This window comes from Trachemys scripta, chromosome 7 (genome assembly GCF_013100865.1).
Source record: "Trachemys scripta elegans isolate TJP31775 chromosome 7, CAS_Tse_1.0, whole genome shotgun sequence".
Taxonomy (NCBI): Eukaryota; Metazoa; Chordata; order Testudines; family Emydidae; genus Trachemys; species Trachemys scripta.
In genome coordinates, this window is record NC_048304.1 from 125,716,686 (window position 1) to 125,743,173 (window position 26,488).

Genomic DNA, 26,488 nt, shown 5'->3' on the forward strand with positions numbered 1-26,488 from the left:
GTGCCGCAGATCCGAGCCGGGAGAGCGCAGGAAGCGCGTGCGAGCTCAGTGGGGAGGGTGCCGCAGATCCGAGCCGGGAGAGCGCAGGAAGCACGTGTGAGCTCAGAGGGGAGGGTGCCGCAGATCCGAGCCGGGAGAGCGCAGGAAGCACGTGTGAGCTCAGAGGGGAGGGCGCCGCAGATCCGAGCGGGGAGAGTGTAGGAGGCGTGTGCGAGCTCAGAGGGGAGAGTGCCACAGATCCGAGAGGGGAGAGAGCAGGAAGCACGTGCAAGCTTCAAGAGGAGGGTGCTGCAGATCAGCCATGTGAGAGGGCAGCTCCAAGCAGGAAGAGTGCAGGAAGCGCGTGCCAGCTCAGAGGGGAGGGCGCCGCAGATCCGAGCCGGGAGAGCGCAGGAAGCACATGCGAGCTTGCAGCGGAGGGCGCCGCAGATCCGCCGTGCAGGAGGGCAGGCAGCGTGTCTGACAGCGAGAGGGGGAGCGCTGCTGCTGCTCTAGAGGGAGGCCTGCCTGAGCATGCCGGGGCGAGAGTGCATAGCACATCCAATAGGACAGACTCTGGCACCAGGGCCCCGCTGGAGCATGTGGACGAGGCCAGAGGCAGCGCAGCGCAGTGTGGGGCAGAGATGCCCTGCAGCTCTGGTGCACTGGGAGCTCATGGGAGCAGTGAGTGCAGCCGGTCTCTGGAGATCCCAGGCAGCCGCTCGGCTGGGAGCTGGGCCGAGGAGGTGGCCTGTGCAGGCGGGGTGGCGAGGCCATCGCATGGCTTGCGAGCGGATGGAGAGCCGGGGACGGAAGGGGAAGAGGACGGTGGTGTGACCGAAGGCAGCACGTCCTGCTGGGATGGCAGCACAGAAGCACCTGAGCAGCCAAGTGACGGAGCCCAGAGTGACAGCAGTGCTGCGGCAGAGGAGAGCTGGGACTCACTCTTCAATGCCGACGGAGACTGCCTGGACCAACGCCTGCTGCAAGAGGTATGTTCCCTCGGCTGCCCTCCCTCCTAGTGCTTGGCTGTACGGGGCGGGGCGCAGCTCCTGCTGGGCCCAGTCAGACAGGCTGTGCAGTGGGACGCGTTGCTGCAGGAACGGTCTGTACCTCAGCCCGGGCCCCAGTTCTCAAGTGATACCATAGACCATGCTGTGAGCCCTGTTCCCTGCAGCCCCTTGTACCCAGGTGGCCACGTCCTAGTGCGTGGTGGTGAAACTGAACGACAGATACGTGTCACCCCGATCGATCAGCGCTTGGTTAGGCAGGGCATAGCTAGCCTGTGGAATGCGCGGCCGCTGGCTGTCACTGCCGGCACGAGTGGCTGGGGGATTGGGAAAGGTTCAATGTTTTCATGGCTGAGGAGAACACCCAGAGATACAGGGGAAATAGAAGGGCCCAAACCTGTCTGATGCAGGGCCAGAGCCAGAGGCTGGAGAGAAACTTCCGGTGGCTGGGTTCTGTTGTGGTCGCCCCACTTGCCTCTGCAGTGTCTGGGCCTCGTCACTGGGAGACGGGCCCGACTGGCCGTCCCTGGGTGATCCTGAGTGTGGGGGAAAGCGAGGGAAATGTGTTTCATTTATAGTACTTAAAGCGTGCCACGAAAAGGTGCGTGAATGTCATATGCTGCAACTGCGCCCTCGTGAAACAGACTTGTAATAAAGAAATAGGCTGAGACATATGGCTTCCCATTGAACGGGCAATGTGAAGTTTCAGGGAAATGACAGCTTCTTAATCAGTTGTGGTTCATTACCATATCTTCCTGTAAGCACGGGGCTAAATTTACTACAATGAGCTGTTTAGCACTAGGAAGCAGTTTTCCTGTTGGCTGAGGAGGAAAGTTCAGCTTTCGCTGTGAAGCTGGAAATCCATTATTACATTTTAAAGCGATAGTTTGAAACCGGTAATCTGCAGAATGACATTAATGTCCCTAAAGTAACAAACAGTCCTAATCTTGTTCAAATGAATGTCCACCCTGGTTCGCCAGCACCGTCTGACGGCAGGCTCATTCTAGTGTCTATGAAGAGCTGAAATTAACTAAACAGCTTCATTACCAAGGGGTTAGCTAATAAACCCTCCAAACCGTGGGATAACTTCAGCTGTTACAGCTCCGCAGAGAGCGTCTGCAGGAAGCAGGTTCAGATTTAACACAGTTTAATTCATGTGCGTATCTGTGCAGAAGTAAAACCCCTCTCAGAACTGCAGCGCCTGGCAGGCCAGCCCCAGCCCTGACGGAGGCACTTGTGACTCCTCCCGAAGATGTGGGCTAAATTCAGGGGGATGGGAACGGGGATGCAAGCTATACGTCTGGGGTCAGTGGAACTCACGTGCCACTGGGTGGCTGTTCAGCCACCCAGTGGCCCGCACTGGTGAGGGAGGTTCACAAGCATGTGCAGCTGTCATCCTTGCTTCCTTACGCTCTGCTCTTAGTCACTGGTCTTGCCATAACCCCATTGGCCCCTTGGTTTGTCATCAGAGCAAGTCCCACGGCTTTGCTACGTACGCCACTGTTCATGTCGCCACTGGGGGCAGTCAGCAGAGCAATGGGGGTTCAACCTTTTCTGCAAACGTTCCTCTCTTGGTCCTTCTTGGTCCCAGGACGGCATCCCACAATGCCCTGGGCTGGGACGTCCCTGAGAGCGGCTGGGTGGCGTTTGCAGTGACTCGGGGGTTTCTCCAAGCCGGTTCTGGTTTGCGGATTTCTGAAGCTGTCAGTTCACCCATCCATGAACATCCCCACATTGCTGGAGCTTCTAACAGAACACCAGGGCATGTTCCAGCACCCCAGTCTGGTACTTGGATGGGCATCGGAAATAGAGGGCTCATGTTCTGAGAGGGTGCCGTCCATCCTCAGCCAAAGCAGAAAGGACTCTATGGGGAGCAGTCACTCAGCAAAATGGAAGCGTTTCTCCTCTTGGGCCCACCAACGCAAGTTATCTCCAGAATCCTCAGGGATCCCTGCTATCTTAGAGTATCTGCTTACTTGTAAGTCTCTGGCTCTTGTGCTGGGTTCTCTGCGAGTCTCTCAGTTTAGCAGCGATCGGCGCTTTCCGTCCTTGGGTGGATAACGGTATGCTTGTCACAACTAGATTTCCGAAGGGGACCCTCAGATCCTTCCCACCATTGGTGAAGTTCGCACCGCAGTGGGACCTCAGTTTAGTTCTGTGGGCACTCACTAAACCCCTCCTTTGAGCCCCTCACCATGTGCCCTGTGGCCCTTCTGTCCATGAACCTGGCCTTTCTAATAGCCTTCACGTCGGCCGGAGGAGTCAGTGAGCTGGGAGCGCTCAGGTGGACCTACCGTACGCTGCCTTCCACAAAGAAAAGGTCTTGTGACCTCCCTACCATGGGCTCACTCCTAAAGGACTTACCGAGTTTCCTAGGAGTCAGGAAATCCACTTACCAGTATTTTTTTCAAAGCCGCATGCCTAAGACGAAGAGAGAGGGCTACGTTCTCTGGACATCCATCCAAGGGCTTTGGCCTTTTATCTGCGAAGAACAAGGACATTAGAAAGACACCTAAACTCTTTGTTTCCATGGCAGAGCAATCAAGGGGTCAAGCTCTATCGGAGCAGAGACTTTCAAAATGGATTTCCGCTTGGGTTACCCGTTGTTACCAACTAGCCCATAGTCCCCCTCCAGAGAGGTGAGGGCTCCTTCCGCTAGAGGGCAAGTCACTTCAGTTGCGTTGCTGAGAGCCGTACCCCTTCTCGAGATGGAGGGCAGCTACTTGGAGTTCTTTGTAGACCTTTGTGAGACATTGCTCTCTGGTGCAGCCATCAGCTGTGGGAACAGCCGTACTCACTCGGGTCGGCATCCTGGCCCCAGCCAGTCTGACTGCTGTTTGTGAATCTCCCAAGTGTGGAATACACCTAGGGACTAGCAGTCGAAGAAGAAGAGGAGGTTATTTACCAGTAACTGGAAGTTCTTTGAGATGTGGGGTCCCTGTCTATATTCCACTCCCCGCCCACCCTCCCCTCTGCTGCAGATCGCTTGAACTGCGGTAAGAATGGGAAACTGGAGAGTACTGAACCTGCCCACCCCTTTGGTTCGGAGCATGCAAAGAGCTACGGTGCGTGTGCAGGCCAACGGAACATCCGGACTCAGGTGCCCGGTGTGCATGCAAATCCCACGTGTGCAATACAGACAGGGACCTCACATCGCCAAGAACCTCCACTTGCTGGGAAGTGCCCCCTGTTTCTGAGCCCTTTGTTCTTAAACTCCAAGCTGCAGAAAGCCAGCAGTATGTGCGGAGAGGCTGCGGGGTCTGTGGAGTGACGGAGCTAGTGTTAGTTAACAAAGCGTTCTTCGTCCTAAGCAAACGGTGTGCACTGCAGAAAGCCCCAGAGAACGCGAATTACGGTGCTCTCCATGGAAAGAGAGGCTTTGAGCTGGCAGGAAAAGGCAGAATGAGAGCCCATGGTTGGACACTGAAGCCAGACGAGTCACGCTAGAAATGTTTCACTGTGGGGGTCGGTACCCATTGGAACAGCTCACCTGGCACTGGTGGAGTCTCCATCCCTTGGAGACTGGGCGTCTCTTTCTAAAGCTCTGCTCGAGCTGGCCCCAGAGCTCTGGGCTGGAGGCAGGAATCCTGGGCGAGGGTCTCTGAGCTGTGCCCTGCAGGAGGGCGGGCTGGATGATCGGAGTGGTCCCTGGGTGAATCTGAGAGCACAAGGGCGTGATGCGGGAGTGCAAGTGGCTTCATAGTGCAAGGGGAGCTTTTGCTGCCACAGCAGTTGTGTTTGGAAAAGAGGAAGTGTTGAGGGATTGCTGCGGGGCCTGGAGGCTTGGGGATGGGAGGTTTGAGCGCTGGGAACACCGGGGCAGGGGTAGGTGCTGAGAAGCAGAACCTGGACCAAGTGAGTATTTGGGGTGGAGTAGGGGTCGGGGGAGATGGAGATGGGCAGGTTTTTGGCTCTCCCCCGATTTCAGTGCTCTTGAAAGTGCCGCTATTGCCCGTGGGACCGGATCTTCCCCCCAGTTGGCTGGTGTCTTGGCGAGTGGTCGGGAGAGTAAGCGAGCTGCTACGGGTGCCCCTAACGTGCTACAGCTAGGGTAACCCTTTAGAGAGCACTGAGCCGTGACAGACTGATTCCTGCATCCCCCTCCCTCCCAGCTGTCGGGACATCGTCCGTTGAACCCAGACAGTGATCGGACTTTAGCCACCACTGCGGAATGGGCTCTACGTTAAAGGCAAAAGGCGCCGTTAATGCGGCATTACAGTGGCACGTGTACCGTAAGTTCTCACAGCCAGGCAGTGCCACCGTGTTTGCCTCAGGGATACCCTCTTTACTTCCATGCTCTCACCCTGCGGGGCATTCTTCCTGCAGCCTCACCTGCCGGCGTGTGCAGCCTCACCTGCCGGCGTGTCTTACGAGAACCGGGCGGCTGTGCTGCTGGGAGCTGGGAGCAAAGCTAGGCCGCTTACCCGTACCCCTTGTGCTTCCTGGCCGGGGGGGCTTCGCTGCACAGCGCTAACTTGACAGGCCTGGTGCATTTTGATATTTGTAACCGGAGAAAGGTGGGAAAAGCAACGCCTGCTGCCATGTCGCTTGCAGCCCCTGGAGCGGAGGTGGCCCGGAGCTGGAGGGGTTGTTAGCAGAGTGTACACGTCCAGATTTAGCAGGGGCTGCTTGGGATTCGGATAGCCAAGCTCTCTAGTGCAGGAGCCCGAGCGCCCCGCTCTGATAGGTGGAAAAAGGAGCAGCCTGAGCGCCTAACATGGAGGTGTGGCCTGTGGAGACTACAGATCCCAGCATGCACCATGGCCTGGCTGAACATGGCATCTTGGGAGCCCTCCTCTTTCTCAGCTCCTCCTTGGCTTGAGTTGAGGCTTGCTGTGGGCTGCATGGCAGGTCCTGCTTAACTGCTTGCAGTATTAATTTAGCTGGGATCTATGGGCCCAGAGGGTCAAAGGTGTTACCGTGAGCGCACTACTGGCCAACGTTAAACAGCTTTAAATCAGGTTCGAGGTTTGGTATCCCAAGTTCTCAGCCATCCTAGCGCCATGGCCAGAACACCCTTCGGCAGCCTGTTGTTACAGATACAGCCTGCCTAGCGCCATGGCCCGCACACCCTTCAGCAGCCTGTTGTTACAGATACAGCCTGCCTAGTGCCATGGCCCGCACACCCTTCAGCAGCCTTTTAACCTTTTGTTACTAGTACAGAAAAGAGAGAAAAACATTGGCACATTTGAAGTGTTGAGGATGAAGCGTCCCTTGTTCCCTCCCCCAGTAGCTGCCGAGAGTCTGTGGAAGGAAATCCCCTTGTCTGACAGGCTCCTAGATGGGAATCACAGACGTGTGGGGCTCACTGGGTCGGCTAGTCCAGCCCCCTGCCCTGAGGCAGGACTCGGTATTACCTAGACCAGCGGCTCTCAAACGGTGGGTCGGGACCCCATTTTAGTGGGGTCTCCATGGCTGGCTTAGACTTGCTGGGGCTTGGTGCTGTGTGTGGGGCTCAGGTTACCGGTGTTACAGGGTGGGGAGGCTCACGCTTTGGCCCCCCAGCCGGGGCGGTGGGACTGGGGCGGACTCCGGCTCCTGGGCGCGTGTAGTAATTTTTGTTGTCAGAAGGAGGTCGCAGTGCAGTGACGTTTGAGAAGCCCTGATGTAGCCCTTCCCTGACAGGTGTGTGTCTGACTGCTCTTAAAAACCTGGGCAATTTGTTCCAGTGCTTAACCACCCCGACAGGAAGATTTTCCTAACGTCCAGCTGTCCTTGGGGAAGGAGGGAGTTGAGCTGGGCTGGAGCTGGTGCTGCTGTTAGTCTGATCCTGTTTCCTGACAGACACCACAAGAGGGGAAGAAAAGAACTGCAAAGAGAGAAAAATGCAGCTTCTGTCTCTGGTCTTGACCTTCACTTGCAATCTCAGTGCTAAAAACGCAGGCCCAGCACACGATCTTATCAGCCCCTCTGAGACTGGCGAACTTGTCCCAGCGCCGCGTGTCCTGGGCATTGCCTGGAGCTGCCTTTCTGAGCAGTGCTGTAAAATACAGGCTGCGGCTTGGCTGGCTCAGCCAGGCAATCGTTAGACAGCGGGAAAGAGAGCGAGGGAAGGAAAGGACCCGGGAGCGGAGGCTGACCCAGCCGATGGTCGGGATACAGCTGGAGCCAGGGGAGCTGGTGATGTCATCTGGGTCCCTGTCTTGGCCCAGGCTGGTCAGGACCCCTGTGAGGCCCAGTGGGGTCCCAGGAGAGGGTGGGGGTGACAGCCCCGATGGAGGAGTGCGCTCCTTCCCGTTCTTTGTCAGCCTGCATCGCAGTAGCCAGCCTTCCCCCCAGCGCTCTGTCGGAGGACCCCAAAATGGGGGTGGGGGTGGAATAGCCCCGCCCCTCGATGTTTTGTCCACCACTTTCTGGCTCTCCTGGGAGTTCTGTCAGCCCCCGCCGTGGGAACGCGCTGGAGAGCAGGCCGCCCTGGGGAATGATGCAGCGCCCTGGGGGTGTGGGGCTGGAGTCAGCCTCGGGGCAGCCTCACCCGTGTCCCTGGGAGCACTCACCTGCCGGGTTTGCCCAGCAGCTGGTGTCCCTGAGCCCCGCCATGTGGTGACGGACGGGGACTGAGCGCTGCCCCGGGTCGGGGATTGGCAGCGCTGGCTCTAGCCTGCTCTCTTGGTGCCGTGTCGCTGGCTGCACTCGCTGGTGAGCCAGGACTCCAGCACTGACTGAGCGGCCGCCCAAGGAGCAGGGCAGGGAGCCCTTGCAGTGGGGCAGGCCTCCAGCATTCCCAGCAGGCATTGCCAGGAGCAAGTGGGTGGGTTCAGCCCTGGAGGCAGAGGGGCTGCAGCTGGCAGGCTGGGGAGCTCGCAGAGTGCTGGCCTGACCTGTGCCGTTAGGCCTGGAAGCAGCCGCTTGGCAGCCCGGCTCTCTAATCCCTCTTCCCCTCTCCTGCGCTCAGTGGTTCGTGAAGGTCAGGGATGGCGCGGGCTGAGCAGTTTGCACTCCATGGTGTCTGATCATCGGAGTTACCTGAGTGCTCTGCTTCCTGGAGCGTCTCCGCAGGGCCCGATCCTGCCTGAGCTGTGCAGCACAATTCCCACTGAAGCCAGTGGCAGCAGAGGGCTCTCAGCCTGTTGGATGTGCGCCCTGAGAGCGCTCCTAGTGAAAGCAGGGCTGGCCCGGCCCAGCGGTGCTGCCGGCACGCTCGCCGATAGCCGGAGTGTGTCCCATGTGCTTCAGAACTCAGCCGTCCTTTCCACCGGCACCCAGCCTCTTTGCTGTCCCCTCGCCTGCCTCACACCCTCCTTACCGGCAAAGGGTGCCAATGAACACTGCATATTGACCGGGTTGCCTGGGACTTACAGCCCCGCTGCATCCTGTTATGGCTGCTTGGGGACTGGGGCTGGGCACAGGGGCTGGAACTGGGGGGGCTGCTGCACCCCCTGGCTCAAAGTGGTTTCTATCATATCCGGGGTGCTGTGCTGCGTGGGCTGCTTTCCTCTGTCCTCTGGGCCTGTCGAAGGTGCTCGCTGCTGTGTGTTTGGATGGGATGTAAAACGGAGCTCCAGGCAGCCTGGCACCTGGGCCCTGCTCTAGAGCTTCCGGGCTGCATCCTGTGCTGGAAATGTGCTTTGCCCCCCTTAGATCCCCCGGGGCTGGGCTGGACCCAGGGTTCCCCTGGTGGGCATAGCGCGGCGGGGAGAGCGCGAGACAGATCGCTGGCTCTCCACGCGTGGCTGTGACAGCGCTGTGTGTCCCTGGGCCTGTCCTGCAGTGCCCGGCGACGCCCCAGGGGGGCTGGTTCAGGGTGGGACAGGATCCCCCGTGCAGCGCGTTGCGGTTACGTCTGAGGGGCTGGGAGCCGCTGTGCCCGCACGCTGGGGACGCGTGAGCTGCTGCTAGGACTCAGTACCAGCCCGTCTCTCTGCGGGGTCCCAGGAGGCTCTGAAGATAAGTGCCGTCGATGTCACCGTGCCCAGCAGACACACCGGCTGCTGGGTGGGAACGTGCCTTGCTCCAGAGAACTGGGGGTGGCCAGGGCAGAGCCCGGACTGGGTGATAGGCTTGCGACCCAGGTCCGTTTGCTGTCTCTGGGGCAGAGGCGCAGGCTGGCATGGGACCCACTTGAGGGGGACCCCCGTAATGTGGGCTGGGGCAGCCTGGCTTTCCCACCCAAGCGGTGAGCAGTCCCTAGCTCTGAATCCATCCTCTCAGTCAGCCCCAGCGGGGCAACTCCACACTGCAGATGCTGCTCTGGCTCCAGCCACAGGCGCCCAGGCCCTGCCTGTGAGCGCCATGTCAGGGGCTGGCTAGTGTGTCCGGCCCTTGGCCCAGATCCCTTGGAGAGTCGCTGGGACCTTGCCATCTCCAGTGCCCGTGCGGCAGCTTGTGCTGCCCAGCATGGCCCTTTGCCTGCCTGGTGCAGGCCGGGAGAGGTCCGTCCGTGGCACTGGGATTGAGCTGGACGTGTGGCTGCTGGCTTTGTTTTGGGGAGGTGCCATGTGTGCCAGGTGCTGTGTGGGGCAGCGTGCCCTGGCAGTGAGCATGACAGGCATGTGAAGGGTTCCCAGGGAGCCAGCAGCCAGTGCACCAGCCGTGGCTGTGTCCTGCCTCCGGCTCTGGACCCCAGTGGCACAGCAAAGCCAAGGGAGGTTAGTAACAGGAGAGGCCCAGGCGCAGCGCGGAGGCCCGATCGATAGCTCCCCGCGTCCCCAGGGCCGTTAATCCATCTCCCGGGCTGATGGCCGGCGCACGGGCCCGGGGACTCGCCCCATTAATCAGCCTGCTCGCTCGCTCCGCACAGAGACTGCAGCCAGCCAGGCTGCGCGATGGGGCAGGTGCCCGCGAGCTGTCCCTCTGAGCAGGGCTGTTGGGTAGGGCGGGGGGGTCCCATCCTGGGCACCGGGGCGTAGCTCACAGCCCTGTGTGTCCCCCCAGCTGTCGGGCGGTGAGAAGCCCAGGAGCAGCCTGCAGGAGCCCCGCTTTGACTACTGCGGCTGGCAGCCCGCTGAGCTGGACCTCAGCCACTCGGAGCTGCCCCATGTCATCGAGATCTACGACTTCCCGCAGGACTTCGGCACCGCCGACCTGCTGCGCGTCTTCTGCAGCTACCAGTGAGTCCCCCCGGCCTGGGCAGAGACCCCTGCCCAGCCTGCACGGTCACTCTCCAGAGCTCAGGCCTTTGCGCTGCCCCAGAGGCCAGGACCTCCCCCCGGCAGCTCCCAGCTCTGCCAGCTCCTTTGCCAGATTCACACGCCCCCGAGATGGCCACGGGGCTCCAGATCGAGGCCTTCCCCAGCCAGTTCCTGCCTGCTGAGCCTCTGGGCTCTGCCTGTTTCCCCCCCCCCCCCCCCCTTTGGCCTCACGTCCGAAATGGCGCTGCGGAAACCGCTCCGGCCTTGTCCAGCCCCTCCCCAGGGCCAGTCCCCTCGGGCCCCCCTCGGCGGCCCCTGCCCCCCTGTCCCTCGCCCCCACTGTGCTGATGTCATCGATGCCTCAGATCTCAGCTGCTTGCTGTCCCTGGCAGGAAGAAAGGCTTTGACATCAAATGGGTGGACGACACGCACGCACTGGGCATCTTCTCCAGTCCCATCGCAGGTATGTGCATCTCCAGCGCTGGGCACAGCGGCAGGATTTCTGCAGGGAGTGCTGGCCGTGGCAATGCCCGGGGGCGGGTGCAGCTGTGGGGCTGTGGGGGGCAGCGCTGGCCATGGCAGTGCCCGGGGGCGGGTGCAGCTGTGGGGCTGTAGGGGGCAGCGCTGGCCATGGCAGTGCCCGGAGGCGGGTGCAGCTGTGGGGCTGTAGGGGGCAGTGCCCGGGGGCGGGTGCAGCTGTGGGGCCCTGAGTAAGGTCCTGCCCATTGCTGGTGCCCAGGCTGGAGTCTCTGCTGAAGGAACAGCCTGGTGACATGGCGGCAGTATCTGTCCTGTGGGGTGATGCCCCTGGGGTGCTGGCCGCTGGGCTCCGTGTGCTGGCCACGGGGGTGGCTGACCTGCCTGGGCTCCCGCTGGGGCGGGCAGGACTGTGGATCAGTGACTGGAAGACAGCCAAGCGATGCTGTTACTCGTCCAGCGCCGTATCCCCTGCCCACTGTGGGCGAAGCCGGCTGCTTTGCCCGCCAGCTGTGCCCGCTGGGGTGTTCTTGGGTGTGCCCTCCCCCTGCATGGCAGAGCCGGGGTTTGGTTCCATCGCTCTGCTGTTGCCTGTGAGGGGTGGGGAGGCCGGGTGGTAATGACTGCGGGCTGCTAGCTCCAGGGCACCGGTCTCCGGGTGGGCATGGGCTGCTCGGCCATGGCACAGAAATGGGCACGTTGCCCGGCGTGCTCTGCACCACCAGCAGCCGGTGCCCAGGAGCAGCTGCTTTTCCCTTACCACGAGGGCAGGCTGGGCACGGCACTGCTGAGCCGGGGGGCCTGTTCTCAAGGCTTGGCTGGCAGGCTCCCCGGCTCTCGGTGTAGCTCCCTGACTCTGGCCTCCGCCCTCTTCCCGCAGCGCGCGATGCCCTGAGCAGCAGGCATGTGATGGTGAAGACGCGGCCCCTGGCGCAGGGCACGAGAGCGGCCAAGGCCAAAGCCAGGGCTTGTGCTGGTGAGTGTGGAGCCATGGCCACCGCTGTGCCCTTGGGGGGCGACCACCCATCCCAGCCGCTGGGCTCCGGGAGCGGAGTCAGCCCGTGGGAATGCTGCCTGGGGCCGGGCAGTGCCGGCGGGTGAGGGAGGCCCAGACGCGGCTCGACTGGGCCACGGGCACTCGCTGCCCCTCCCGCAGGCTGTGCTCAGTGCCCTGCGGGGTCAGGGCGTGTGGGACTGGCCCTGCATGCCAGCGTCTGTTTAGGGTCCACACGATCCTGCTTGCTCCAGGCCTGGCATGGGGAGGGCAGCTGCAGGGAGGTGCCCCCTGGGGGTGGCACAGGACAGGGAGCAGGGCCAGGGCTTATCCGGCCCCGGGGCAGCCCAGTGCACAGGGCCAGGCCTGGGGCGGTGGCGTCCCCGCTAGCTCCATGCTGCAGTCCCTGGGGTGAATTGTACACTGACGGCTGTCCCCTCTCTCCAGACCTCCTGCAGCCGGCGAAGGAGCGGCCAGAGACGTCTGCGGCCCTGGCCCGGAGGCTGGTGATCGGAGCCCTCGGAGTGCGGAGCAACCAGAGCCGAGCCGAGCGCGAGGCCGAGCGCAAGAAGCTGCAGGAGGCCCGAGGTTGGCTCCCAGCCGCTGCTGGATCTGCCCCTCCATCCCTGCACCCGGGGCTGCTCGGCTTGCAGGCGCTGGGGGCGGCATGTCGGGGCAGTGGGGGGCATGCAGGGGTTTCTCAGCTGTCTGCTCCATGCTGCCCACTCGCTGCTGCTGCTGCTGTTCGGGGGGAGCCTTGCCCAGGCCTCGCTCTCCACTCAGAGAGAGCCGGCAGGTGGGCCGGCTCCAGCTGCAGCCACACTCGGAGAACCGGGGAACTGCAGGAAACAATGCTGGTGTTCAGTGCTCTTCACTAGGGGGTGCTCTGCTGCTGGACAGGAGCCGTGGATGGGCTCTGACCCCTGGGGCCTTGCCCCCTATTCGGGCACTATCCCTGGCATTCTGGCCAAATTCCCTCTTTGGAAAGTAAATCCCCCTGCTGTTTGTGTGGGCGGTTAGGCATTGGCCACAGCCCACCCAGAGGTGCCTGCAGCTCTGTGGGTGGGTAAGTGCAGGCGGTGCGGCTGGTGAAAGGCTGTGGCACGGTGGTGCCGGGCTGTGTTGGTTAGATGGCCGTTTGTGCTACGCCCTGGCCCTTGCCCGCTCTGGGAGTTGGGCAGGCAGTGAGCAGCGGAGCCCCCACCACCAGCCCCTGCGCCGCAGCTCCATGCCCACCTCAGCTCGGTGCTGCCAGGATGTGTGCCAGACTCTGGGCAAATGCTGCCCACGTGGCCGGTCCGAGCGCGCCTTCCCTTCCCACACTGGGACGCGGGGTTGGTGGGGAAGCCAATCCCCCAACTCATTGGCCAAGCTGCCTGGCTCCTAGCCCCGGGCTAGCCCCGCCGGGGGCCGTGCTGTGCTGCCGGTGGAGTCCGCGGGGCCTGGCTCCTAGCCCTGCCGGGGGCCACGCTTTACTGCCTCGCAGACCAGAGCACGATGGGGCCAGGAACAGACTCCTGGATCCTGCCTCGTGTAACCTCAGCAGGCCCCACGCTTGCGTTTGAGGAGTCCCTGGGGCTGGCGGCTCCCCCAGATTGTCCGGTGGCTCCTGGCCCTGCCCACCCGGGGCTGCACACTCCTGCCCCCGCCCTGGCTTAGCCCGCTCCACCCGCCCACCTCCCAAGTCAGCACTGCCCAGCCTGGCTCCTTTCAGCCCTGCCCTGTCTGTCCCTGGGTACGTGCGCTGGGTGGGGTCGCCCCAGGGCATTGTGCCGTGCCAGCTTCTCCCTTGTCCTGCCCCAGGCGTTCCCCTAGCTCTGAGGAGGGGTCCCTGTGCCATGGTGCCCTCACCTGCCACTTGCTGGCGCTTGCAGCCCTGCCCCCCTTTAGTGCCAGCTGCAGATCTCATTGGCTGCCTTGGCTAGCTCCGGAACGATGGTGGGGCCCGGGCCCCGCAGTGCCCACCGGGCCCTGCCCAGCCCAGCCCTTTGTTGCTGGTGGTGGTTGAAGAGGGGGGGGGGCTCTGCCTGGGGGTGGCAGGCAGCTCTGGGAAGGGGGAGCGGGTTCCACACCAGGACCTGCCTTCGATTCCACGGTTTGCAACCCCACTACAGCCGCGCCTGGGCAGCACCTGGCTCTCGGCGGGGCCGCTGGGCAGAGTCTGCTGCAGGCTGTCAGTGTGCCCGGCCCCCATGGCAGCTGGCTCACGGCCTGCCGGCTGCAACGGCCAGATAACTAGTGATGGAGTGAGCTGGGCGGGCCAGGAAACCAGACCGAGTGTAACGCGGTCACGGTGAATGTCCAGAGTGTGTCACGAGCCAGGAGATTAACCCTTCCCTGTCTGCCTGCCAAGAGAGCTCTCTGCCCACGTGCACCTGCCTCCCCATGCAGGCCCTCGCGCCCTGCCCCGGCCCCCTGCCCATCTGTGGGGTGGTGTTAGAATCATAGAATATCAGGGTTGGAAGGGACCTCAGGAGGTCATCTAGTCCAACCCCCTGCTCAAAGCAGGACCAATTCCCAACTAAATCATCCCAGCCAGGGCTTTGCCAAGCCTGACCTTAAAAACCTCTAAGGAAGGAGATTCCACCACCTCCCTAGGGAACCCATTCCAGTGCTTCACCACCCTCCTAGTGAAATAGTGTTTCCTAATATCCAACCTAAACCTCCCCTACTGCAACTTGAGACCATTACTCCTTGTTCTGTCTTCTGCCACCACTGAGAACAGCCGAGCTCCATCCTCTTTGGAACCCCCCTTCAGGTAGTTGAAAGCAGCTATCAAATCCCCCCTCATTCTTCTCTTCTGGAGACTAAACAAGCCCAGTTCCCTCAGCCTCTCCTCATAAGTCATGTGCTCCAGCCCCCTAATCAGTTTTGTTGCCCTCCGCTGGACTCTCTCCAATTTTTCCACATCCTTCTTGTAGTGTGGATCCCAAAACTGGACACAGTATTCCAGATGAGGCCTCACCAATGCCAAATAGAGGGGAACGATCGCATCCCTCGATCTGCTGGCAATGCCCCTACTTATACAGCCCAAAATGCCGTTAACTTTCTCGGCAACAAGGGCACACTGCTGACTCATATCCAGCTTCTCGTCCACTGTAACCCCTAGGTCCTTTTCTGCAGAACTGCTGCCTAGTCACTCAGTTCCTAGTCTGTAGCAGTGCATGGGATTCTTCTGTCCTAAGTGCAGGACTCTGCACTTGTCCTTGTTGAACCTCATCAGGTTTCTTTTGGCCCAATCCTCTAATTTGTCTAGGTCCCTCTGTATCCGATCCCTACCCTCCAGCGTATCTACCACTCCTCACGGTTTAGTGTCATCTGCAAACTTGCTGAGAGTGCAGTCCACATCATCCTCCAGTTCATTAATGAAGATATTGAACAAAACCGGCCCCAGGACCAACCCTTGGGGCACTCCACTTGAAACCGGCTGCCAACTAGACATGGAGCCATTGATCACTACCCATTGAGCCCGACGATCTAGCCAGCTTTCTATCCACCTTACAGTCCATTCATCCAGCCCATACTTCTTTAACTTGCTGGCAAGAATACTGTGGGAGACCGTATCAAAAGCTTTGCTAAAGTCAAGGACATCCACTGCTTTCCCCTCATCTACAGAGCCAGTTATCTCCTCATAGAAGGCAATTAGGTTAGTCAGGCACGACTTCCCCTTGGTGCATCCATGCTGACTGTTCCTGATCACTTTCCTCTCCTCTAAGTGCTTCAGAATTGATTCCTTGAGGACCTGCTCCATGATTTTTCCAGGGATTGAGGTGAGGCTGACTGGCCTGTAGTTCCCTGGATCCTCCTCCTTCCCTTTGTTAAAGATGGGCACTACATTAGCCTTTTTCCAGTCATCCTGGACCTCCCCCGATCGCCATGAGTTTTCAAAGATGATGGCCAATGGCTCTGCAATCACATCCGCCAACTCCTTTAGCACCCTCGGATGCAGCGCATCCGGCCCCATGGACTTGTGCTCGTCCACTTTTTCTAAATAGTCCCAAACCACTTCTTTCTCCACAGAGGGCTGGTCACCTCCTCCCCATGCTGTGCTGCTCCGTGCAGTAGTCTGGGAGCTGACCTTGTTCATGAAGACAGAGGCAAAAAAATCATTGAGTACATTAGCTTTTTCCACATCCTCGGTCACTAGGTTGCCTCCCTCATTCAGTAAGGGGCCCACACTTACCTTGACTTTCTTCTTCTTGCTAACATACCTGAAGAAACCCTTCTTGTTACTCTTAACATCTCTTGCTAGCTGCAACTCAAAGTGTGATTTGGCCTTCCTGATTTCACTCCTGCATGCCTGAGCAATATTTTTATACTCCTCCCTGGTCATTTGTCCAATCTTCCACAGTTAGTGCTCTCTGGGGCGAGGAGTCCCTGCCACTCCTACTCAGGGCGTATTGGTGCTGCTTGGGGGGGGGGGGGGGTGCGTAGGCACAGTGGCAGGAAAAGCCTGTTCCTGTGGGTCCACCCCACTGCCCCCACTCAGAATAGCAGAGTGAGGGGCCCCCTCGGGCCAGGGGCGCTGGGCAGGGCCCCCAGCTCGCTGCCCTCCCCACCTGCCTCTGGCACCAGGTGTGTTTCTCCTGGGCTGCAGGGATCCGCTTGTGCCACTAGGTGGAGCCCAAGCAGCACTCCTGGGGTGGGGCCCGGAGCCGGCTCACAGGTGTGGGTCAGACGGGCTCGGAGTTCCCAGGCCCCCCTTGCCGGCCCTCTGCCCCGCTGCTCTCAGCCCTGAGAGCCCTGCCCGTCTAGCAGGCGGCCTGGTGGGCTGCTGGGGGGCACGGGACACTGCGTGGCTGGTACAGCCGGGGCTGGGGAGGGCCCTTGCTCGGTCCCCAGGGGCCTGGAGCCAGGCTTCACTCTCCCTCCCTCCCTTGTCTCTGCAGAGAAAAAGCGCCTGGAGAACAAGCAGCGGGAGGACATCTGGGAAGGCCGGGACTGAGCCAGGGTGGCAGCGGAGGAGACCGGAGCACCCAGGGCTGCTGGCAGGCACTTGGCAGGGAGGCACTGTGGTGCCGTGGGCTTCAGACGCCAGCGCAGCCCAGTGCCAGCTGCACCCACACAGGCTGGCCGGGCTGTCAGTGGGGGGAAGGGGAGAGGCCCGTCTGGAGCCTGGCGGGGGGAGAGGGTCCGGCTGACAAAACGCAGCAGCTGTTTGTATTAGGACTCGTAGTGGGGGTGGGCTGGCAGGCCCTGCCGCTGGTGTGTGCGCCCTGGAAGGGGGCATTGGCCTCCCTCGGACCTGTCTCTTGCCCTTTGAGATGCTGGAGCACAGGGAGTCAGTGCTCTGGAGCGCTGGGCTGGGGCAGCGGTAGCCCAGCTGAGTCTGGTGGCTGTGCCCTGTGCCTGGCACTGCCGGGCTGCGCTTGTGTTGGGTAATGCCCTGACGCACTGGCTGCAGCTGCTCGGTCGCTGCTGGAAACGCGGCCTCCAGGCTGCCCAGCTCGCTTTCAAGGCTCCCTGCAGCAGCCCGGGCCATGCGAACAGCCCTGGGCAGCGGGAGGGGATTTCGCAGGCCTCTGCGTGTGCCATGCTGAGCGGTGCTGTGCCGATCTGAGCCAGTGCAGGCTGGGGATGTGCCGAGCGCGGGTGAGTGAGAAGCCATGTGCGATGGAGGTTCCCTGTCCTTTATTTTGCTATTAAATTGCCTGGTTTTTACACTGCCCAGAGGCTCCGGGCTGCAGATCTCTGTAGTGATGGAGGGATGTAGGGTGCAGAGGGAGCTGCCGTCTCAGGGCCTGGAGAGGCTGTTTGGGACAGTGGCAGAAGCGCAGGAGCAGGGTATTCCTGGTGAAATGGTCAGCAGTGAAATGGTTAATGTATGGGCCTTTAACGTGTTACCATTAGGTTTCAGAGTGAACAGCTTCAATGTGATGGGCTCAGACTGGCATCACGGGGTCAGGTTCTCGGGGGGAGGGCTTGGTGCCGAAAGGGTGGGAGGCCCCCATGCCGTGTGCTGGGAGGCAGGAGTATTGTTCTGCCTGCAGAGCACACGGCAGGTGCGCACTGGAGACTTGCACTGCCCGGGCGTGACTCCTGCCCTGCGGCATGGCTTGGCTCTGGGATGGGGCCTGGGCAGCATGGGGTTGTCACCCTGAACGAGAAGTGAGACAGGCAGGCACTGGGGACCCCTCCCTCCCTCGGCACTTTGAGCCCCTGGCTGCTGCTCCAGCCCTGGTCCCACACGCCGCTTTTCCTCACCGTATTTATAGAAAACCCAAACCCTTTCTGCTCAGAGAGTCACTCTGAGAAGGAGCCCAAGGGCCACGGTCCGTGCACCGGCTCCCGCAGGCTGTGGGGCGAGTGAGATGCCTCCCGGGTACCTTGGGAAACGGGACAGTTTCAGGGGATTTCAGTCAGGCCCAGCCAGTTCTAATGGCCCCGTGCAGGGCGCAGGGCCCGGCCCCGGGAGCTCCCACCTGGGACGCGGCGCTGGGGAAGTTGGGGCCTGCTGGGAAGCTTTGCTATACACCAGTCCCATCTCGCAGCTCTCTGAGGGCTGGGCCAGGCTGTCATGGACTCCCAGGTCGGGCCCACTCTGGGCCCCGTTCGGTCCCTGGGGGAAACCTCTTCAGTGTGACAGCCCTTCTCGGGGGTCCACTCTCCTTCGGGGTCAGGCCCCTCCACCTCCTGGAGCCGCATCTCTCTGAGCCTTAGCATGTCTGTCTCTGCCGTGGGCCCCCTCGGGGAGTCCCCTTGCTCTGGACCCCCGGGGCCTCCACTCCCAGAGGGAATAATGCCCCCCCGACCCTGTTCTGTAGCCTGGAGTGACTCTCAGCCAGCGTAACACAGGAGGGTTTGAGTGTTCGAACCCAGCACAGGAAACTCTCAGGGCCTCCCTCAGCACAGCGCATCCCAGTCCCCCCTGCATCCACGCGGGCTCTGCCTGCTCCACCTCTCCAGCCCGGAGCCCCCCTGCTTCCCAGCTGGGCATCCGATATCACCAGCCCCAGGCCCTGCCTCTGTCCATTGTCTTCTCTCCAGGGAAACAGGGTCATAAACTGGGTCGTCTGGGCCTCCTCTCCTCTCTTCTGTCCTCTGGCCCCCTCTGACTGGAACCGGCTGGTCAGGTCACGCAGCCCATTGTCCTCCCACTGCCCAGAACCAGCTGTGACTCCCGAGCTGGGCCTCCAGGTTGCCAGGTCACCGGTTGCTGGGGTGTCCCTCCTCCAGGCCATCGGCTGGGGTCCCAAGTTCCCTCTCCGGTCCTCTGTAACCACAAACTCCCTCTTCCCTCACCTTGTTAAACCAGTAACATCCAGGGACACTGAGTCCCACCCCCACCACATGCAAACCATTGGAAAAAACAAGAAAATCCCCCACTTCGTCACACGGGCCAGCAGACACGGGCACACTCGGGGGTTCCCAGGGGAACGTAGCCAGCGGCCGAAGGGCGGGGCGCCCTGCCTCTGAAGGAACAGCTTCAGCTGGGAGCCGCTGTGCCCTGTGACCACCGTGTCCCATAAATAGCAGCCACCACTTAGTGCAGTGAGAGCGTCGGCCTGTGGGCACACGCGCCGCTTCCGCCTCTGTCTGTCGGAAAGGTCACGGGCTGGTTTCCGGGCACTTGGCCACTTAGCAGCCCCTGCAGAGCAGCCGCAAACAAGGGGCTGTGTGTGCTGTGTGCACAGGGAAGGAGAGCGGCCCAGAGCCCTGCCACCGAGCTGGGTTTGACATGGGGGGAGCAGCTCCAGTAACTCCTGCTCCCACTGGACACAGCTGCTCGGGCAGGGAATGGGCAGTGCCTAGAGAGCCGGGGCCCCGCTCTAGGGGAGGTGAGGGCTGCTGTGGCAAGAGGTACTGCATGGGGCCTGCAGGCAATGGGCACAATGCTCATGCTGCCACCGTGGGAGAGCACTTCTGCCCCGTGAGCCCTGGCAGGGCTAAGGGGGCAGTGAAGGCAGCCCAGGTGGAACCCCAGGGACTCTGGCCACGCGCAGGGCCTGGCCAGTGCCGTGAGTGGCAGGAAGGTGCAGGTCCCAAGGAAGCTCTCCTGGCAGGAATGTGTTGGCTGGCAGCTTGTTTACTTCCTGCCCAGGGCAGTGGGGTGTGTCCTGTCTAGGAAGGGGCAGGCGGCAGCCCCTCTGCGGGGCGTGTGATGTGGGCAGCATTCCGGGACATGGGCGGGCGGGCGGATTCCTGCCCAGCACCGTGGGACCTGCTTTTCCTGGCACTCGCAGTAGCTCTAACCACCTGGCAGCCCCGGGCCCCTCCTGCTCGTCGGAAACAGCTTCCTCTACTCTGGGCTGCTGCGTGTCCCTGGATGGCAGGTGCGGCCTGGCGGGGAGCCGAAGGTGACTGCCCTATTCATCTCACGCTGCCCTTGGGAGACAGGACCTGCGTGGGACGGGCCAGTCCCATTGCCCCCAGGAGCCCTGGACTGGGCTTCTCGGGTGACCTGTCCATGGGGCCCATTTCCCCAGCCCATCACGCTGGGTGCTCGTGCCCTGCCCAGGGCATTGTGCCCCTAGCAGTAGCTGTGTCTGTCTGTCTAGCAGGATGGCAGCTCCTGGTCTGGGGGCAGGGAGTTCACACAGCCCTGGCTAACCTGGGCAGTGCTGTTCCCTTCAGTCAGCCCATAGCAATGCCCTTAGCCGTCCCCTTGTCCGTGTTGGGCCTCCGGGTTGCCAGGTCACCGGTTGGGTGTCCCTCCTCCAGGCCATCGGCTGGGGTCCCAAGTTCCCTCTCCGGTCCTCTGTACCAACAAACTCCCTCTTCCCTCACCTCGTTAAACCAGTAACACCCAGGGACACTGAGTCCCACCCCCACCACATGCAAACCATTGGAAAAAACAAGAAAATCCCCCACTTCGTCACACGGGCCAGCAGACACGGGCACACTCGGATGCGCCCAACTGACCAGGGGCTCCCAGCAGGACTCCTGTGTCCCTGGGGAGTGGCAGTCAGAGCAGGGCAGGGGCATTACCTCCGTATAGCGCTGCAGGGAGCCCGTCCCAGCTCTCGGGTGCGCACGTCAAACTGGGCGAGTTGGCCAAAGACTGATTCACGGCCCGTCCTACGTCAGCATGAGACACTCGGCGAGGCTGCACCCGAGAGCTTCCAGCGGCTCTGGGCTGTGCTGCCCCTGGGAGACACCTCCTTCCCGCCTAACGACTCCAGCCCCGGGCGTGGCGAGAGGTCTCCCGCTGGCCACACTGGCACGGAGCTCGGGTGTACCTTGGGGGTTTAGTGATAGACGTTCTGCTGCCGTAGCCCGTAGTGGAGCTGGGCGTAGACGCTCTATCTGGGCAGTTTATCTGCCCTAGTTCAGCTGGCCCCGCGTGCCCAGGACGCTGTGGTGCTCACGGCTGAGGCGTGACCAGGAGTAGGGCAAGGGCTGAGCGCTGTCGAGCCCATGGCCGGGGCTAATCCCCACACCTGGGAACGGCTACTAACCGGGCACGTTCCTGGGCCCAGGCAGCTCGTCCGTCTGGCAGCCCAGAGCAGAGCCGGCTGCAGGACTGGGGCCGGCAGCCAGACGCAGTGACGCTGCGAAGGCCGCATTGCCTGGTGGGCAATGGCCCCCTGGAACAGCCTGGTCCTGGCCGCGGGGGAGCTGCTAACTCCAGCGCTCGGCCCAGCTCACCAGCAGCTCTGGGCCGGAGGCGGGTGAGCCTGGGGCAAGTGCTCATGACTGGGCTCTGCAGCACACGCCCTTCTGGCCTGACCTGCCGTGGCTCCGAACAGCAGCCCCAGCGCAGAGCCTGTGGCCCCACTCGCCCCACTGAACGGCCCCCTGAGTCCCAGGCAGCAGTGCCCGCCCTGGCAGGCTGGAGTCCCTGAGTAGCCTGGGGCGGGGAAGCTTTGGGACCCGCCAAGCGATCTCTGCGCTGCCAGGCTCCTCGGGCTGGGGTGCTGACGTGACTGGCACAGCGGGCGGGAGTGGCTGTGCCCTCAGGCCCTGCCCTGCCCTACGCTCCTGGGGGTGCAGCAGGTGCATTATGTCCTCGGCCCAGGGCTTGGGCAGACATCCACCGCGCTGGGCATGCCTGAGTCTGGCAGTGCCTCCTGCAGGGCCTGGGCCATTCTGCAGAGCCCCCTGTAGGGCCGTGTCCCATGGCGGGCGCTGCCCCCGCGCCGGCTGCTGGTGGTCGTGATGCTGCGCACTGCATGGCCACTGCATGGCCTAGGCTGGGGGAGGAGGGGGGGCGGCGTCAGGGCTTGTGGCTGACTCGGGCACATCCCTGAGTGGGGGCGAAGGACCCCAACCCCCCTTTCCTGGGCTGAGAGCTAGGTTTGTCCCACCCTGCAGTGGGAAGGGTACTGGGCCCATAGCGGGGGGGTATTAGGCCCCCCGGCCCTGGCTCCTCACCCCCTGCAGTGCTGGAGTCGCTCTGGCTACAGGCGCTGACGGACGGCAGCTGTAACTAGTGCAGGGCCGTCGCTGTGCCCCTGGCCACAGGGCACCCTGCACTGGGCCGCAGGGAGTGGAGGGGCAGGGTTGCCCACAGGGGCTAAATGGGGCTCAGCTCCCCTGTGGTGGAGGCCCCCAACCTCCCCAGGCTCTTGGGGCTGTGTCCTTGTTCCCCCAGTAGGCCCCCCCTGGAGCTGGTGGGGTGCATGAGCAGGGCCATGCATGTACGGGTTGGGTGCTGGGGGCAAGGCGAAGTCCAGTGTGTGTGTGTGTGTGTGTGTGGGGGGGTCTACAGGCTGCACGGCTACCCCCCCACACACACACACACTGGACTTCGCCTTACCCCCTGCCCCACAAGCCCCAGTGGGGTATCAGCGGGGGCAGGGCTGCCTGCTGCACCCCCACCCCTGTCATGGCTCCCCAGCTCTAGTGCTCGCACGGCCCCTGGGAGCCCCCTTCAGTGCGTCAGCCTCACTGGGCCACCCACTCACTGGGGTAAGGCCCTGGGCTTCCCCACCTCCTGGGACCCTCAGCGCCTACAGCCCCCCTGGGTCATGACCCCCCTCAGCGGCTCCAGCAGGGAGACGCCCCAAGGGGAGCCAGGCCCCCCCAGGTTCCTTGCCCTGCAGGGACACAGCCAGCGGCTGCCCGCAGGGGATTAGGTGGGGCTGGCACACATGGAGCCAGGCCTTGGGTAGCACCCAGAGCAGGAAGTTACGGCCTGGCCCAGCCGGGTCAGACCCAGAGCTCTTGGCCCCCCTTTGAGTCCCAATCCAGCCACGTGACTCCTGCTTCCAGCCCCCCTCCTCCATCCTTTGGTCTAACTCCTGGGCACCTGGCCCATTATTCTCCAGCTGATCTAACCTGGCTGGCTTCCTGCCGAGGGGGAGCCCTGGGGCAGCGGTTGCTAGGTACCAAATGGCTGGGCCCTTCTCAGCTGTGCCCAGGCCCCACACCGCTGGGGCCCAGTCCCACCTGTAGCCCTGGGTCTCTGCAAAGAGCAAACAACCTCCCCCCCCCAGTTAACCAGGCACCCCCCAGGGGAAACTGAGGCACGCACACGCTATTCACACAAAATATGGACAATTCCCACTCCGTCCCAACACCCCCCTGTGGCCAGACACCAGCCTTCGACTTGCACAAAACCTTTATTAGCGACACGCTAGTGCTTGCACAAGTGGTGCTAGGCCCGAGGCCGCTCCTGAGACAAGGGGGCTGGGCCCTACAGGCACAGGGCTGTGCTGGCAGCTGGGGTGGCTGAGGTAGTCGGCCTGGGATGGGCATGCGGAGGCAGGCTCCTGCTGGAGCGTGAGTCGTGGTACCCTCCCCCCGGGCGTTAGGTAAGCGCCAGCCCCTTCGCCCTCCAGCCCCAATAAATGCCAAGGCTCCCTGAGTGCAGTCACGGCTGCCCCAGCCCGGGGGGGCAGGGACCAGTGGGACAACAACCAGGACTGGGGGGGCCCTGGCCTGCCCACCCCAGCACGGGCCTAGGAGAGAAGCTGCCTCCCCAGCACCGCGGGGCCTTTGTGGGGGTGCTCTCGGGGGAGCCCCGGGGCTGGCAGGAAGGCCCAAGCCCAGGGACACAGTGTGACCCCCCCCACCCCACCCCAGCCTCCGCCCCCTGCGTCTGCTGTGCAGGGGGCAGCACTCAGCCCCCCAACGCCCCCGGTTGGGGGCTCCCCTGGCTCAGCTCCACCCCACGTGCTTCAGATGAGGTTAGTGGCCAGGCGCTGCTGCTGCTCCAGCTCTCGCACTGCGTCGGCGCCGTACTGGTCCCCTGGGGAGAGGAGGGACCCGTGTGAGTGGGGGACCCGCATCCCCCTGCCTGGCTGAGTGGGGGAGGGGCACAGGGCCTGTCCACTGGAGGCCCGGTGCCCACGGTTGCTCCCCAGGGGGGTGTGCACAGCGCTGTACATTGCCCTCCTCGGCCCCGGGCTGGGCCGGCTGCCCTTCCTGCTGCCTCGCGCAGGGCCCCGTTTCTGGGGCAGGCATGAGCACTGCTCTGCCCGCCCTGCCCCGCCGGGGCCACGCCTGCCCCTCAGGGCCCCGCCCGCTCTGACCCCCCGGGGCCCCGCCCACTACCTGTGCGGCAGCCGTGCAGCCAGATGCGGTGCCCGTCGTACTTGCACTGGCACCTCATGACGTTGTTGGAGAAATCAGACTCTGCCACCTCGTGCTTGGGGTTCACGACCACCTGGGGAGGAGAGGAGAGGGGGGAGCTGGGTCATGCCCGGGCTGGTGGGAGAGGGGCGGGGGCCCAGCCTCACACCAGGGCAGCCAGCGCCCCAGGCCCCCTCCCCAGCCCCTCCCAGCCGCAGGCACGGCCCAGACACTGCACAGGAGACGGGCTCTGGCCTCTGGCACAGGCTGGCGGGTTCCCCAGGACAGAGCCAGGCCTGAGTGTGGCACCTGGAGTGGCCTGGGGGGGTGGTGGGGGAGGGAGAGACAGACCGGGGGAGGGCAGCAATGCCTGCTGGAGGGGCCCTGGCCCCGGGCACTCAGCTCCTACCTGTAGGACGTAGCTGCCAGGCCCCACGTCGCTGATGTCCACCCACTGGCAGTCGATGTCGTGCCGGTAGGTGTCCCAGCACCCCGCACTCACGCCCTGCTCCCCAAAGTTGGCACATGCGAAGCGCCGCTGCAGCCCTGGGGTGGGGGGGAGAGGGGGGGGGTGAGGGGACAGGATGACTTGGGCAGGCCCCCTCCCCCAGTCGCACCCGCCTCCCACCCCCCTACACACCCTCAGGCACCGGAGAGCTCTTCTGTGGGGGGGCTGGCGGTGGGGGGAACTCCCAGCCTGTCCCAGGAGGGGGTGATGTGGGGAGCAGCCCAGGGTGCTGCCTGGGGGGGGGGGCGGGGGGGGGGTCCCAGCAGGGGGTGCTGGTTCTGAGGAGGCCCTGGAGGGGTTACCAGAGCCCGGCCCCTACCTGGGGGGCAGTTGGTGTCCTCGAGGCAGAAGCTGGCCTTGTGCCCCTCAGCCACCCTGGAGCCGTTGAGCGTCAGCAGGTCGTAGTGGGTGAAGACCTCGATGCTGTGGTAGTGCCTGGAGGGGCGAGAGGGGGCAGGGAGGGAAGGAGCAGTGCCCCCCCCCCGACCTGCTCCAGGCATCGGGCCAGGAGCACAGGGGAGGGAGTCCCCCACTTGGTGAGCTGGGCAGGGAGGGGGGGAGGCTGGAGGGTGCCCTGGCCAACCCCCATGTCCCTGCAGTGGGCAGAGCCTTGGCAGTGCCAGACCCCTGGGCAGGGAGGGCAGGGGGAGGAGAGGAAGGAGCTGCCGGGGGTGGGGGCTGGGGGACGACAGCTGGGAGCAGAATTACAGCTCTGCGTCCAAATAAAGCCGTAATGACAGTCCTGGCCCAGACGCTGCCAATTACGCCGGGCGGAGCCGGCACCACAGAGCCAGCTGGGGACCAGGACACGCAGCCAGCCGGGGGCCATGTGGGGCCCAGGCGTGGGGAGACCAGGCAGCACATGCAGGGCCCTGCTCTGGGGCCTGGCTCCGGTTCCTCTCCTCGTCCGCCAGGCCAGAGGCTCCCAGGGCACCCGGACAGCAGCCCTTGCTCCGGGCACTGCTAGCAGCCGCTGCACTGGGGAGCTGGCATTGCCCGGGGCCAGCTGCTGGGGGGCCACACTGCCCCGGAGCCCGGCCGTGCAGCCGTGCGGGGTGGCGCTCACCTGTGGCACTGGTGCCAGACCCAGGCGTGGCGGCCGGTCTGGGGCCGGAAGTCGGCTCGGCCCAGGTTGTGGATCCGGGAGGAGAAGCGCAGCAGGCGCCGGTGCCCGTCGGGCCAGTTGGCGTGGTCGGCCGAGTGCGAGAGGCAGCGCTCCTCGTGGGCGCAGTACAGCATGGCGAGCGGCCGCTCCTCCAGGTAGCCCGTCTCCTGCACCACCTGCGCGTCCAGCACCAGGTCCGGGGCGGCTGCAGGAGCCGCGGGGTCAGGCTGGCCTGGCTTCCCTTGGGCCGGGCAGGGTCCCCCCGGCCCGGCAGGTGCAGAGCTGGGACGTTACCGCCCGGAACCTGCAGCCCAGATACAGGCATCTGCTCCCCCCCCAGCCCGGCGCCCCCGTAGGCAGCCGCGTGCGACCGAGGACTTGCCCGGCTCGGGGGGGGGGCTGAGTGCCGAGGAAATCCCCAATCCTACCCCCGCCCAGGGGACGTGACACCGGCTGCCCCGCCCACCCACAGGCTCCTCCCCCTGCTGCCCCACCCCCACCGGCGGGGCCCATCACTCACTGTCGGTGCAGCTGACCCCGGCAGAGAAGCGCCCGCCGCCCGCCGGGCAGTGCACGGGGCCGTGGCGCTGGCATTGCTGGATGCTGAGCTCGGTGCCCGTGCAGTGCACGCCGCTCATCACCACCTCGCCCGCCTCTGGGCTGCCCTGCCAGTACCAGGTCTCCTGGGGGGAGAGAGACGCCCCAGCGCTCAGCGGGGACACGAGAGCCCAGGGCCAGGCCCCCCATCCCGCCCCTCGGCGCCAGGGCCCCCCGATCCCGCCCCTCGGCGCCAGGGCCCCCCGATCCCCTCCCTTGATGCCAGGCCCCCCCATCCCGCCCCTCGGCGCCAGGGCCCCCCATCCCCTCCCTTGATGCCAGGCCCCCCAC

The 26,488-nt window shown here is 63.4% G+C and overlaps 4 protein-coding genes across 5 annotated transcripts in view; 2 read left to right on the forward strand and 2 right to left on the reverse strand.

Moving 5' to 3' along the window:
- Positions 1-495, forward strand: part of LOC117880600 (hornerin-like) — a 3,880-nt gene extending 3,385 nt beyond the window's left edge. The window contains exon 2 of the mRNA XM_034776882.1: positions 443-495. Coding sequence (XP_034632773.1) covers positions 443-495 — 53 coding nt within the window. The remainder of the gene's footprint in view (positions 1-442) is intronic.
- Positions 7-17,197, forward strand: R3HCC1L (R3H domain and coiled-coil containing 1 like). 2 transcript variants are annotated; one of them, XM_034777334.1, is made up of 6 exons: positions 7-971; positions 9,864-10,039; positions 10,453-10,523; positions 11,418-11,513; positions 11,979-12,119; positions 16,421-17,197. In XM_034777334.1, exons 1-6 carry the CDS (start codon positions 624-626, stop codon positions 16,474-16,476), a joined length of 888 nt encoding a protein of 295 aa, XP_034633225.1. In that variant the 5' UTR covers positions 7-623; the 3' UTR covers positions 16,477-17,197. The 2 variants fall into 2 exon arrangements, with proteins under 2 accessions (XP_034633225.1, XP_034633226.1); XM_034777335.1 differs by lacking the exon at positions 7-971 and adding an exon at positions 6,859-7,157.
- Positions 17,198-23,544: 6,347 nt separating this feature from the next.
- On the reverse strand, positions 23,545-24,998 carry LOC117880407 (lysyl oxidase homolog 4-like). Its single transcript, XM_034776563.1, has 4 exons — positions 24,815-24,998; positions 24,397-24,533; positions 23,970-24,081; positions 23,545-23,664 (listed from the first exon to the last, which is right to left on the reverse strand). Exons 1-4 carry the CDS (start codon positions 24,993-24,995, stop codon positions 23,594-23,596), a joined length of 501 nt encoding a protein of 166 aa, XP_034632454.1. The 5' UTR covers positions 24,996-24,998; the 3' UTR covers positions 23,545-23,593.
- A 546-nt stretch (positions 24,999-25,544) lies between these two features.
- The window catches only part of LOXL4 (lysyl oxidase like 4), a 13,396-nt gene continuing 12,452 nt past the window's right edge, over positions 25,545-26,488 (reverse strand). Inside the window, exons 9-10 of the mRNA XM_034776883.1 lie at positions 26,121-26,283; positions 25,545-25,805 (exon numbers count right to left, since the gene is read on the reverse strand). Coding sequence (XP_034632774.1) covers positions 25,558-25,805; positions 26,121-26,283 — 411 coding nt within the window. The 3' untranslated portion in view covers positions 25,545-25,557. The remainder of the gene's footprint in view (positions 25,806-26,120; positions 26,284-26,488) is intronic.

What these genes read in the sequence shown, in the direction of transcription:
- LOC117880407 (XM_034776563.1), bottom strand. Translation starts at nt 24,995, where the DNA reads ATGCCTGGAGCAGGTCGGGGGGGGGGCACTGCTCCTTCCCTCCCTGCC. An exon ending in CTGGCAGCTACGTCCTACAG is followed by an intron (nt 24,082 to 24,396) that starts GTAGGAGCTGAG and finishes TCTCCTCCCCAG; the next exon opens with GTGGTCGTGAACCCCAAGCA. An exon ending in GCTGCACGGCTGCCGCACAG is followed by an intron (nt 23,665 to 23,969) that starts GTAGTGGGCGGG and finishes TCCTCTCCCCAG; the next exon opens with GGGACCAGTACGGCGCCGAC.
- R3HCC1L (XM_034777334.1), top strand. Translation starts at nt 624, where the DNA reads ATGCCCTGCAGCTCTGGTGCACTGGGAGCTCATGGGAGCAGTGAGTGC. An exon ending in CTTCTCCAGTCCCATCGCAG is followed by an intron (nt 10,524 to 11,417) that starts GTATGTGCATCT and finishes CTCTTCCCGCAG; the next exon opens with CGCGCGATGCCCTGAGCAGC. An exon ending in CAAAGCCAGGGCTTGTGCTG is followed by an intron (nt 11,514 to 11,978) that starts GTGAGTGTGGAG and finishes CCCTCTCTCCAG; the next exon opens with ACCTCCTGCAGCCGGCGAAG.